This window comes from Agrilus planipennis, unplaced genomic scaffold (genome assembly GCF_000699045.2).
Source record: "Agrilus planipennis isolate EAB-ADULT unplaced genomic scaffold, Apla_2.0 scaffold86, whole genome shotgun sequence".
Lineage (NCBI taxonomy): Eukaryota > Metazoa > Arthropoda > Insecta > Coleoptera > Buprestidae > Agrilus > Agrilus planipennis.
The window spans coordinates 970,108-983,128 of NW_020438863.1; the positions used below are offsets into that span (position 1 = coordinate 970,108).

At 32.6% G+C, this 13,021-nt stretch overlaps 2 protein-coding genes and 2 long non-coding RNA genes across 8 annotated transcripts in view; 2 read left to right on the plus strand and 2 right to left on the minus strand.

The window, feature by feature from the left end:
• LOC112904595 overlaps positions 1-6,260 on the minus strand; it is an 8,278-nt gene extending 2,018 nt beyond the window's left edge. Inside the window, exon 1 of the long non-coding RNA XR_003231215.1 lies at positions 6,090-6,260. This is a non-coding gene — a long non-coding RNA (uncharacterized LOC112904595). The remainder of the gene's footprint in view (positions 1-6,089) is intronic.
• Positions 90-5,110, plus strand: LOC108735724. 3 transcript variants are annotated; one of them, XR_001937625.2, is made up of 4 exons: positions 90-630; positions 1,186-1,352; positions 1,702-1,813; positions 2,806-5,110. It is a non-coding gene; the product is annotated as an uncharacterized LOC108735724 (long non-coding RNA). The 3 variants fall into 3 exon arrangements; XR_001937624.2 differs by having other exon boundaries at positions 90-265; XR_001937623.2 differs by having other exon boundaries at positions 90-1,352.
• Positions 5,119-6,063, plus strand: LOC108735723. Its single transcript, XM_018467828.2, has one exon. The coding sequence runs from the start codon at positions 5,209-5,211 to the stop codon at positions 5,599-5,601; it is 393 nt and encodes a 130-aa protein (XP_018323330.1). The 5' UTR covers positions 5,119-5,208; the 3' UTR covers positions 5,602-6,063.
• A 1,436-nt stretch (positions 6,261-7,696) lies between the features above and the next one.
• LOC108735679 (erythroid differentiation-related factor 1) lies at positions 7,697-11,805 on the minus strand. 3 transcript variants are annotated; one of them, XM_018467752.2, is made up of 7 exons: positions 11,738-11,782; positions 11,661-11,666; positions 11,269-11,590; positions 9,158-11,208; positions 8,638-9,104; positions 8,257-8,569; positions 7,697-8,190 (listed from the first exon to the last, which is right to left on the minus strand). In XM_018467752.2, the coding sequence occupies exons 3-7, from the start codon at positions 11,577-11,579 to the stop codon at positions 7,778-7,780; spliced, it is 3,555 nt and encodes a 1,184-aa protein (XP_018323254.1). In that variant the 5' UTR covers positions 11,580-11,590; positions 11,661-11,666; positions 11,738-11,782; the 3' UTR covers positions 7,697-7,777. The 3 variants fall into 3 exon arrangements, with proteins under 3 accessions (XP_018323254.1, XP_018323251.1, XP_018323253.1); XM_018467749.1 differs by lacking the exon at positions 11,661-11,666 and having other exon boundaries at positions 11,738-11,805; XM_018467751.1 differs by having other exon boundaries at positions 11,661-11,794.
• Positions 11,806-13,021: the final 1,216 nt, after the last annotated feature.

Sequence of the window (13,021 nt, forward strand, 5' to 3'; positions counted from 1 at the left end):
TATTAAAATAATAATAAATAATAAATATAGTAATTTATTAATCATTTCTATCTAGATTAGTTTGTTATATACATTTCTAGGACAGTTTCTGTACTTTTATGCCAATTGGAATTAAAACTAATGTTTTTTAATTTTGTAGACGAAGTTACTACCTACATGAATCAACTATAAAGACTTGATCGACAAGGATTTAAAACAGACTTATGTGCAAAGGAAACAATACCTTCTATAGAGACTTGCACCCCTCGTTTGTCCCTTATATAAGGTAGGAACTTATAGAACTTATTTTTAATAATAAATAAGAATAGAAGTAGACGCAATTAATAAATGTTGATTTTCAATTACATTAAGTTAACTCCCTATTAATGGTAACCTGAAATGTTTATTAATCCAGAAAAAAATTCATTTATTAAATTTCAAAACTTTCGCGCCTGAATCCCCAAAAGTTGGTATTGAAACCCTCTCGTCTCTGATTGGTCGGTCAACAATGCATCTTTCAAGTGACGCCATTCTTACAAAATTTTCCTCTCAAACTTAGCTCCACAATTTTTGGAAATTTCTTATAGTGAAAACGCAAGACCCTACGATTTTTTTATCAAAACGCGTTCTTTTAATAGTCCGCTACATGAGGTATGTATTTTTTTATTTCGCCCCTAAAGGATTTTCGTGATTTTATAAGATAAACTTTCAGTAATGTAACCTATACCATGATAAATATTAAAATTATGAAAAACCGTAAATATAGTATTGGTAACGTACTAAATTCATTAAGTTTTTCAAAGCAAGACTACTGCAAAGATTTTTCTTCATATATTTGTTGATATTCTAACGATAGTGTAAAATTTTGATACTTGGACATCTTCATGATAACTCAATACAAATACAACTACATTGCATTGCATTTCCTAAATATCATTTAAAACATATTTTCGTTCGTTGTTTTAGTAATTTAAAGTTAGAATTTTGTCACAAATTCATTTGTTTTCAAAAAAACAAAAGCATACAGAACAATATAATCAACACAAGAAGGTACTCTGATGTCAACCATTAAAACATTTTACAAAATAACAATTTGTTGTGCTTTGGCATCTGTAATACGAAGCATAAAAATGACAAAGTTTTACTAATTTTCGTAACTGTTATCGTATAAAATCAACTCTTAAGGCATTTCCTTTGTTTTTGTAGTAACTGGAATGGATTTTATTAGTTTTTAATTGTAAGACTTCATCAACATATCATCAATACTCCACTACAAAGATTTAATTCACATCAAGCTGAAAGCCTCCTTCAGTACAAAGGAAATAGGACATCCCTACATCTCTGTTGAAGCTGCCATCCACTGTCATAACTTTGTAAGTTAGAAATTTTACACAATTGATAGTTTTAATAATGAATGGAAAAAATGTTCCTTTTAATTGTATACATTGAGATTAACTTGTTTTTACACAACTAATTCCAATATTCAGTTTCACAAACCCCTTCTAAATACCATGTAATTAAAACAGACTTTCAGTCCTTGTTTTACTGATTTGAAGTTAGAATTTGTAAAATTACTCATTTTTACAATAACAAAAAACAATTTTCTACCAAATTCACTTGTTTCCCATAAATCAGAAACATGTAAATTAAGTAATAAAAATGATAAGTTGTTGGCTTCCTGGCTACTGTATCAGTTTCTAAGATATTTTTTGTGTTTTATAGTAATTGGACTGAAAATTATACACCTTCGAAGTAATGGCAACACCTACACTAACCAACTGGGATGGACTCAAATGATATGGACTTCTAAAAAGGCTTCTACTCCATATATTAGGTATGAATTGTATAAAATTAGTAATATACTTAGACCTCTCTCCATACAATTATTATGGTAAAAAACAAACTTCAATGTTTTATGTTCAATATAAAACAAATTAAAATATCAGTTTTGTACCTTTTAAAAGTTAATTTTGAAGACTTGTATTTTACAACTAACATCATATGGATCTTACCAAATCAACGACCACAATTTAGAATAATAAACAAACAGGTAGACATGTTAAAGATTAAATTAATTAATGGTCGTAGATTAATTAGTAATGATTAATCAATTTAATTAATAACGGGGACTTTACTAATAATCTGCTTACAAACTGCAACGCACTCTGTGATAAAAAAGCAAACTTTGGAATAATTCCTTACTTTGTTCTCACAAACTACTTCTTTCGAACCCAAGATGCCCCACTATGTTTCGAATGATGTTAGTAAAAATTCATTGAAATTTGAATGAAATACAAGACCAACGAAAGCAATAGTTACATGTTGATTAATTTCAATTATTTAACATAAAAAGTGTTGCTGGATTTTGGTGCAAAACATTCAGTAGATTAGCATTTGTTTTAATAAATCTTTTTATGCCAATACTAACTTTTAAACATTTATTTTTCAGAAATATTAATTATTGTTACAAGTTCTTCCCCCCTATCAGTCACTGTAAGCTCGAGACTGTTAGCGTCATTATTTCGATTGGTCGAAATTCCCTTGGCTAGTGAACAATTTGTTTAATCACTTTATTTATGTTAAAAATTATTTGAAAAATTAAATTTAATGGAATTATTTGTAAATAGGTATGCAACACATCGTACACTTCGCATAAGAAATTGCAGATCCTAACTACATAATACTATTTTGCCCTGTGCTGACAACACTCAGAACTTCTTTTATATATAATATTATAGCAACGAGACCTTCAAAAACTACCAAATGTGCATTACATATTTCAACAGTAACTCTTGATGAGTTGTTAATTGTCCCCTTTTGTTTCAGGATTATAACGTACGTACTAGTCGACCCAAGTAAGAATCAGGATAAAAAACTAACAGCTTACAAGTACACCGTTTCACTACTGATATGATGCTTCTCGATGGTCCCCCACCACCACCCAGTCTCGCATAGCATTCGCTCCCCCTCCCACCAAGCAACACGGAGAGGATGAGGACCCTGGACATCCAACGCTGGATAGATTAAGGTTTCGGTGAACCCTATAAGGTCTAGCCGACGCCTCAAAGTAGGTCACTAATGAATTTTGCTTCAAATAGACCTGAGTGACAAGTTTTTATATTTCTATTTTTGATTTTTATTACTTTGGGGCTATATTTGATTTTCGTGCCCAATAAGATAAGTTACAAACTGTAATTTAGTGTACTATTGGGCTCCTCTGTTGGTCCATTATTACCCACTTTAGACGCTCCACGTGTTAGGGACCGACGTATGCAGGTGCTGCGCCTGTGACGTCAAACTTTGATTCTCATTTGGGTTTTATAATGATTAGCTGTTGGTTCAGGTCCTTTACAACGTATCACATATCCATATCTATCTGTTGTTGTTTTTTGATGAACTGATGTTATAAAATAGAGAACATTTAAAATTACGATTGTAATACATGCATGGTGTTTTGTCCACGTTGTCCCTTGGGTTTTGTGTTCCACATACATACAAACTTTTTACAAATTTATTAAATGTTGTGCATGTTTACTTGTCACTCGTTGGGTCTATCTGATATTTCTTTCAGCTAGTGGATATAACAGAGCAGTAAAGAAGACAGTGTTGTTGAAAAGTTAAGTGTTGGAGTAATGTAGCCGAGATCTACCTCTACTTCTCTTTACTCCTGTTTCTGCTTCTCATGTCTCAGATGGTGTCCTACCAACTTTCTTTAATTGATTATCAAAATTAATTTATTTCAATCATCCTGCATTTTCAAAATCTCATTTTTACCAAAACTAATGCTACCCATCTGAAGCACACACTCATAGTATATAAAATATTAAAAGTTAAAATAAATCAAGGAGCAGATATAGAAATTTTTGTTTGGGAGGAGTTTAGTATTTAATCCCATCCCCACCAGGGAGTGTAACACCTCCATGGAAAGCTCAAGAGTCGAGGAACAATTTGGTGGGGATCTGGGTTGTAGAAACCCCTGATTCAAAAGCTGTGAATTACGCCCATCTCCTTAGACAATCCATGGGACAAGAGCTTGACTGATGCTGTATGGTTCGGTTGGGGCAGGTGTTTTGGAATAGTCATGGCGTTTAAAATATTAGATAAACCTTTCTCCCACGTATTGTCTATGGAGAAGAGGTTTTTGGCAACCTGGACCCCCACCAATGTATTCCTCTACTCAAATACTAAACTTCAGTCTTTTGTATCACAATCTAAACTTGACAATTACCCCGATTTTGTAAGTAATGAAGGACATACAGTACTAACACTCTACCAGTGGGTTCACAATAAATTACATGTGTTTTATTTTTTACTTTTGAATATGTTCCAGCACGAGCGGTAAGTAAAGAAATACTTTACGTCCAACCAAATATCTTTTTAAACAATGGTACTAACTTTCTTTTTTATTTTCTTTTTCAGCAATTCGTGGACCACGTTCCTGCCTTCATTCTTTCTCTTCTCCCTTCAGAAGAGAAAGAATATCAATTAATTAACACACACACACACAACATAATTACACATTTTGATAGAGTCGTGATCGAAGGTCTCCTCTTTTAAACTTATTTAAACGTTATTGCTTATTTGGGGTGTCTGTTGTTCGGTTAAAGTATTAATTCTCCATCTTCTTTAAACTTTGTCGTGGTTCTGTTGTCCCATGTCTCGATTCGTTACAGGTTGGTTGTATATTTGTGGCAACAGTCTCCTCAGTTCTTTATAAATACAAAAAAGGGTACCTAGTGAATTGGTAATTTTTGGTTTCCACTGTATCACATGAATTGCTTACGATTTATGATTAATTATACAGATAGGTAGGATATATGTAGAGTATTTATGGTGTAGGTATTGTATATATCTACGTACAAGTAGAATGTAGGCTAAGTTATGCTCCACAACACCTTACCCCATTTAGAACGCCCATGACTCTGTTCTACTACGAGACAAGGTCGACCTCTCGCCCTGATTTCTTAGCAAGGACTTGAATATATTTGAATAAGAGGCAAATTTAATATAAATAATGTCGTTACATTCGACGTTTCGTTAGGTATATCCGAACATCGTGACTGTTTCAAAGGTACTACACAAAAAGTGCGTGATTTTTTAATCGCCCTTGTTTTGAACTTATTAATTTTATGGTACGTATAGAATATAACAAAAGATTTAACATCCAACGCTTCCCTGTAAAACTGTAATTTACACAAATTTACTATTCTTTCATACAGACAATCGAACATGATGAAAGGAGCATGCTCTATAACGATCTTTGTTTTGGTTCATGCAGTTTATTGTCAGTTTGCATCGTTTAATTTGGTTTCCCAAAATCCAAGTGCCATCAGTAGTAACGAAGGTACCTTTTTGCCATTGTCACCTCCCCATTATTCGGGCAATGTAGCAGCTAAGAGTCCACCGTCTCCCCATTTCAAAGTTCTCGAAGTGGCTTCGTACGAAAATCAGCTGCACCCCTCACTGTTGAACCCGTTCTACAAAAATCCCGAAATTGCCAACCAACTTGCCGGGGAATCCCTCAGATTGAATAATGAATTTCCCGTGTACAATCGGGATTCAGAACACATTAGCCGTTCCGAAATTGCCAAAATTATTCATCATTCTGGACTAGGACAATAAAATTTATACCAATGTAAAGTTGGAAAGGTTCACCTCATTATGTCTGATAAAATTTTAAATCAGAGGAACCTTCTCAACCTTAGCTCAACATTTAAGGAGTAAAAACAGAAGGCTATAAAGCCAATTGGTCTTTAGTTTCTGTAGGCACACACTTTCGATCATTAATAAACTCATAAAAATTATAGGTAAAATGAGATGAAAATGAGACTGCTTTAAATCTGACTATTGTCTTGTACTTAAAATTTACTGTTTTTAATAATTAAATGTAAACTATAAAAAAATAAAAAATACCTATATTTTCTATATGTTGAAGGGTGACTGTGAAGGCCGAAAATTAGCAAAATAAGTTACTTCATCAGTTCAAATATTGTTGTGTTTACAGAATGATTCGATAAATAGTAAAATAGAAACGATAAGCATAACGAGTGTTGCAATTCCACAGTTAAGAGAGTATCTACTTATATTTACATNTACAAAAATTTACGTACCATAAGGATGGCTCTCATCGTTGAGAATTTTAGGAATCAATGAAATTTCGCACACGGATTTTCAAATATTCTAACAACAGTATTACAATTTTTCGTTTATATAGAGAATCAAGACGGAAAACAGTCTCATAAAATGCAGATCATTTGCAAATATAGATTTCTTTGATGATTTGTATCGTGTATTACTATTTTACGTGATTCAAGTTCGTATTTCGACGCCTTGTGAATTTTAATCACCTCTATCCTTTGTTAAATACGGTATCCTGTTTGGGATTTCCTTATAATTGCATCATATTTAGGCAGAAAAACATCTAAAAGTTGCGCATTTGGTTTAAGTCGCGTGTACTTATTTATTTGGAAGGATTATGAATTTTTCATCTAGTGAATACTAATGGTTTATGTTAAATTCTTTGTTTAATAACAAACAGTAAAACAAAATAAATAAATAAATAAATGCATACATACACAAATAAAATAATATATCGAGGAATGTGACATTGAATTAAGTTTAAATGATATGATGATGAATAAAAAAAGTTATATAGTGTTGATAAAGGAATTACAAAAAGAATAAAAGTAGATTAGTCTTTATAGAAATCATTCTTCATATTGTACTCTTATTTTAAATGAGCTCAAATAATTTAATAAATAGAAATTGAAAATAAAAATGTTTTGTGCCTTTTTTTCAAATTTATAAAATAAAATTCACTCTGTACTAGCTGAAATATTCCTCTCGAGTAAAATTTTAGGTAATAGCTAGTATAAATACTAAAAGAAAATGTAATTCTCTTATGAACTTTAACATTTTCTTGCCATCAACAAAAAAATATTTAGAAGAATCAAAAACATTACTAATTCTAAAGTAATCATGCTTGTGGTTGTCAAGTCCAAAATGAACACTTCTTTTTTGACAACTTTGGAAATAGAAGAAGAAGAAGTTAAGTGTAGATGACTAACAATCGTAAATATAACCTAGATAATTTGTTTACATTTTGAAATAAAAACGGTTTGAATTATAACATAAAATTTTAATACTGAAATAAAATGTCAGAACCGAAGAGTGTTATAACACCCAAGGATTGTAACAAAATCTTTACAAAGCCGAAAAATGGAAATTTGAAACGACCAAAATTGTCCAAGGGAGACTCCAGGCATACACTTTGGAAGGAGATGTATATTAATAATTTAAGAAGATATAAGTTACTGAAGAAAAAATACAAACATGTAATACTGGAATACAAAAGAAGATTAAAGTCGTTTACCACATTGGCCAAATATTACAAAGAAAAAAGTAAGCAGAATCGATATGCGAATGAAATCCTAAATGGTATAATTTCGAAAAATCAAATCTGTGTAATTGTCGAAAAAAAGCAAGCATGATCCAACATAAATCAGATAAGTGTTCCATTTAGATTGTAGTATGTAACAGTAAGAGAGTTAATGGACGTGGATATAATTTAATGACGATTTTTTTGTAATAGAATATAAAACTTTTGCTCGAGGATTATTATATATTATAAGCTTTTTTAATCTCGATATTCTTTTATATGAATAAATAAAGTTTTATACATTGTTTGTTTTATGTTGAATAAGTTAATTGCAAGAGATTAGAGATAAATAAGACGTGTTTTATTAAATAATATCTTACAAATATAAATTAAAAAAACAATAACTTTACAATGTAACAGTCAATTAGAGCCGACACCTTCTTCTTTGAGAGATTTAATTTTCTTTTCAATTTGTGTAATCACTTGGTGCAATTTAACAAGGAAATCTTCGAAGTCCATCTTGCTATCTAAACTTAGCGTCAAGCTGTAGCAAGCTTTATATACAGCCACCGATTTTGTGTAATCTTTGTTAGATGTGGATTTTGAAATGGATAATTTTAATAAAGTTTTCAGGACAAATTGTATTCGATCTTTTAGAAGCATTATAAGCGAACTGATACTTTTAAAAGATGTGCCTTCGTCTTTGTCATTTGTCGCGGTGCAGTCAACATCTATTTCTTTGCGTATTATAAGTTCTATTAAGGGCCCAACTTCGATCAAAATCTGGAGGCAGTCGTGATAATGATTGATCTTTGTTTGAGAAGACGTAGCGGCTGAAAAGAAATGCAGGAAATTTAAGTTAGATGAACTTAAAGGAAATTAATGTTTGAACTACTTACATTCTCCTAAATTTTCTAGTAATGCGAACCTCTGCATTTGTACTGTGAGGAAATTTAAGGCATCAAGAAGTGCGTAAAATAATGCGGCTGCCTTGCTATAATGTAATTTTGCTAAATGTACGGCATTCTTCTTATTAGTGATGTCATTGGTGTAATTCCAGACACTGCTGTGATAAAGGGATCCCAAACGATAATGAATCGAGGCGGCTCTTTGCTGAAACGCAACGAATTTTGGATTGTTCTCGTCCAAATCGCAGTATTTCAGAGCTTGATGGAACATTTCGGTTACTTCTTTTTCAGCCTCTGTCCTACTCTGTAAAACAACAAAAGATCAGTAAGTCTCTTTATTCATTATAAAACTTATAAAACAAAACTACTGACCACTTTGCTGCTGGGGTTCTCATGTAAAATAGTTCCTAAAGTGAAATATGTCGAGCACAAATCCCACATAACAGAGTCCCAAACGTAGGGATAGTGGTAACGCTCTCCGAGCACCTGGAGGGCCTTCTTGTAGTTCACAAACGCTTTATTAAAATGGACTTTTTCTTTAACAGTAAGTTCGGTCCTTTCAATTGGAGAATTGGCAAAGGCAAGAACGCGATTTAAATGCCCCAAATTTGCATATAACAATGCAATATTAGAGACATCTTTCACCTTCTCAAATAGTTCTAATCCACGTTTAAGATAGGGCTCAGCTTTATCGCAACATTCCAGTATAAAAGGCACCGAGTCAGAAGTATGTACTTGATTTAGATAATAGTTACCAAGTTCATTGAGACTGTTACCTAGACGTCGTAGAATGCTACTGGATTCGTCATATTTGAGGGCTTCCTCGTAACACTCCACGCCTGAAATATAAAATAGTTAACTTCTAAAGCAAGAGATTTTCGTGAATACACACCCTTCATGAGCATTTGCTCTACGGTTCGTATGTCATACAGCAGCACGCACTTGACGTTCAAATTTAAGTAATTTACCCCATAAAACTGTTCGTCCTTTTCAATTTGCTCGACCATTTTTTGATCCTCTTCAGTTTGATTGTGAAATTCATTCTGGTACTTGTCTACCTTATCCCAATTATGAACCATCATAATGCAACAGTCTCCCGTGCGACCAAGCAGGCAGTTTTCCATTAAGGTGCTGGAGTTGTGTAAGAGACTTCGCATTACCTGATGGCATCTCACAAGAAGTCCCAAGTATCTCAGGCTGCTTCCATAGTTGCCGTTGAGATAATTCTGTTCGGCGAGGGTCGCGTAAACAAGGACAATTTTCTCGTAAAGAAGCGTTTTCAAATGCTGCTTCCACGATATGTTCTCGTAATTTTCTTGCCAGGTTGGTAACGGCTGAGCCTCGATTTTGTTCTTGAGCAAAAGGGCATTTGTAGAACTTTGGAGAGATGTCGTATCCGGTATAAGGGCTGTTTCGTACTTTTTCACTTTTTCTTTGCGTTTCTTGTTAGCTTTCTTGCTAGTTTTCTTAGAGACAGTTTCTTCATTTAAACTAGCGTAAGGCATAGGAATAGGTTCGTGAGATTTGGGTATTTTTATATTGGCTTGTTCATAAGTTTGAGAGACTTCTTTTTCGTTATTATCTTGTGGGAAATATTTGAGGCATGCTAAGCCCTGTGCTACGTGGTGCACCGCTTGGAGACAACGCTCTTCCACAGTGCCAGAAATCGGTTGCGGCTTTTTATAATGATTAATAAACTTATCGTGCAAATTGTCAGAGTCCAAAATAAGCACTTTTGTGGCAGAATCGGTATCATTATCATCATCATCGTCCTCGTCATATACAAATTCGTTTTCCGATTCTGATTCTGATGCTTTATCGAAACCTGGAGCTTCTGGATCTGTGCCAGCTGGTAAATAGAGATCTGAGAGCATATAATGGGAAGAAGTAACAATTTCAGGATACTTTTCTTCTGACAAGAGCTTGATGCAGTTTTTTAAGAGCATTCTTATGGTTCCTGGTTGTTGCTTTTCACAAGAATGTTTCATATTTCTTGCCACACGGTAAAGAAGCATAGCCACAGGTACAGTAAAAGGATTTTCATCCTTTTCTACAATGTACTTGGTACATAACGATGTTAAATCGTACAATTTTACTACATCTTCATCTTTGGGTTTGAAAAGCCAATAAGTGTGACCAGCTTTCGTGGCATTCGACTTTAAAAATGACAATATACTTTTAGCAACTTCCCTTATAACTCTGGGCGAAAATTTCGAATTATCAAGCCGGGGTAAGTCTTCCGTCTTTATGAGCTCATACTTTTGGACAATCCCATTCAAATGGTAGCACATAACAACTTCGGGAACATTCGACATAAGATTATCTAACCAGTAATCGATTCCTGTTAATACATTGATTGGTTTACTCATTTCACGTAGCCGTAGGGACACACAAGGATGTGTACCTCCTCCAAAAATCGGCATATCAGTCCCTATCAACATCTGAATATCCTCAAACGTCCATATTACGTTCCTGTTGTACTTGTGGTCCTGTGAAGGATCGGGAATTTCTTTTGACGGTTCAGGCAATATAGGACCGGCAATAGGATAACTTTTTCGATCATCTATGGCCACAGTTTTGCACTCGTCACTGTCAGCTAGACTGTGATAAAGAAATTTCGAGACTAAGCTTTTTTGATTTAGCGCTTTGCGACTTTTACTTTTAAAATATAAGGTACGGTCAAAAGCTTCTTCGCTATGTACTGTATTCTTAATGTTTTCATAGAAAAAACGACGTAGCCATTCCCATTCTGTTTCAGCAGTTCTGAGAATATGCTTATAAATGTCAAAATCATCTAGAAGTAAAGTGTTCTCTACTCTATGTACCATCATGCTGACAGTACCTTTGTGGTAGGGAATTTTTAGAAGCCTTTTGATGTTTTCTGCATCTGACACCACATCGACCTCTCCCACACAATCAGGAAACATATGTGCCATTCTAAAACTACCAAAAATATCCCTTCATTCAATTATAATCATTCAACTTAATAATAAAGGGAAATACCTTGAAAATTCTCCTGGGTGATAGAGTACTTGTTGTAATCCATAGTAATCTATAGAACTACTTAGCCAATTTGATGGAGGCAGATTTAAATCGGTGTTGCACTGAAGTTTGGTAAACTTTGAAGGGCAGGGTACAGAATATTTAACTACTGCTTTCGACTTAACCTCTTCACTAGACAATCTACTATTATTAGCATCCTCTTGATGTTGTGCTTCGTCTTTTATATTATGTATGTCTTCTTCAATATTGTCATCGTCATTTAATATCCCTTTTGTGGATTTTTGTTTGTTACCTGAATGTATACTTTCCATTTTTGAATGTTCTAGAAAACGTTAGAAATTTTTAGCATATCTTTACCCATTAAACTTCAGGCTTATTTCGAATAAACTTACAGAAAACTGAAAACATAACTGTTTTATATGAACATTTAATTACAGATCAGGTATTAATAACGTTTATTTTTGCTTACTTTTGCATTCAAACATATTTAAACCTCAAATTGCTTCAAACTTCTACATATTTCAATTTCAAGGTTAGATTCATAGATAAGGTTAGATCTATTATCTTTGGGTTAGATTAATACATCGACGTCATAGACATATATGCTCGACGTTTAATCAGAGAAGAGAGACGTTTCTCTTCTCTGGTTTAATATATGTCTATGGATTAATACTCGTCACATCTATGATATCGTAACGGCCTTTGAATTGACTGAAACTGTTAGCCATTTATCGATTTATAAAAAAGGTATGTTTTTGAAAAATTTTTAAATTGATACATTTAATTGAGATTTAGTCATTCCAACACAATGTGTTTTCTTTTATCATATCCGATTATAATTAGCTTAAAATCAAGTTTCACAATAAAAACATTATAATTAGTATTAACAATAAAAAATACTATCACCTGCCTACCTATTAATGTATTGTCTTATAGTATAAGCAAATGTTTGAAAATAAATTCACTATATAAAGGATTATCAGTAATAAACGAAAGACAAAATGTTAGTAGTCAATTGTTTATTTATTCTAAAAGTTGCTACATTTTTATTACAACTTCTATCGTTTGTTTACAATTAAGTAATAGTGAATTTGGTTCTCTTCTGCTATAAATTACATTAATTTCTTAATCAATTCTTTGAACAAATAAAATAATAAAGGCATTTATATTCTAAATATAATTATTTTAAATTTGCTAAACTACATTAACTAAGTTGGCTTTGAAACTCAAATTTTCTGTTCTTGTCTGTAATTGGTTGACAGGGAATGGCCTTTTCAAGTGACGCTACTCATATGGAAACTTTGTTGTGTAAATTTCTCCTAAATTTTTGCAAATATCTCATTGTAAGAAAGTACAATTCTCAAATCTTTTAGTTAAAACGCGTTCTTTTCATGACCAACCACACGAGGTATGTATTTTTTAAAAGTTAATGCAAAGACTTTCTTTATAATATATTTGTTGATATCTGGACTTCTTTGTAATACTATTAGTACAAATATGTGCAACCAAATTGCAATGATTCAGTTCTATAAATCTTTTCTAATGTAAAACTATTCATTTTAATTATAATACGAAACGTAAGGGTATGTTACACTTTCTTTTAACTGCATAAAACACAAGAATACAAGCAATTGTCTTTAATAAATGAAGGTATTTCAAAGTTAACTACTAAACAATTTTACAAAATAACAATTTGTTTTCATTTGGTACCTATTATAAAATTCAAAACTTATTAAAATAATAATAAATAATA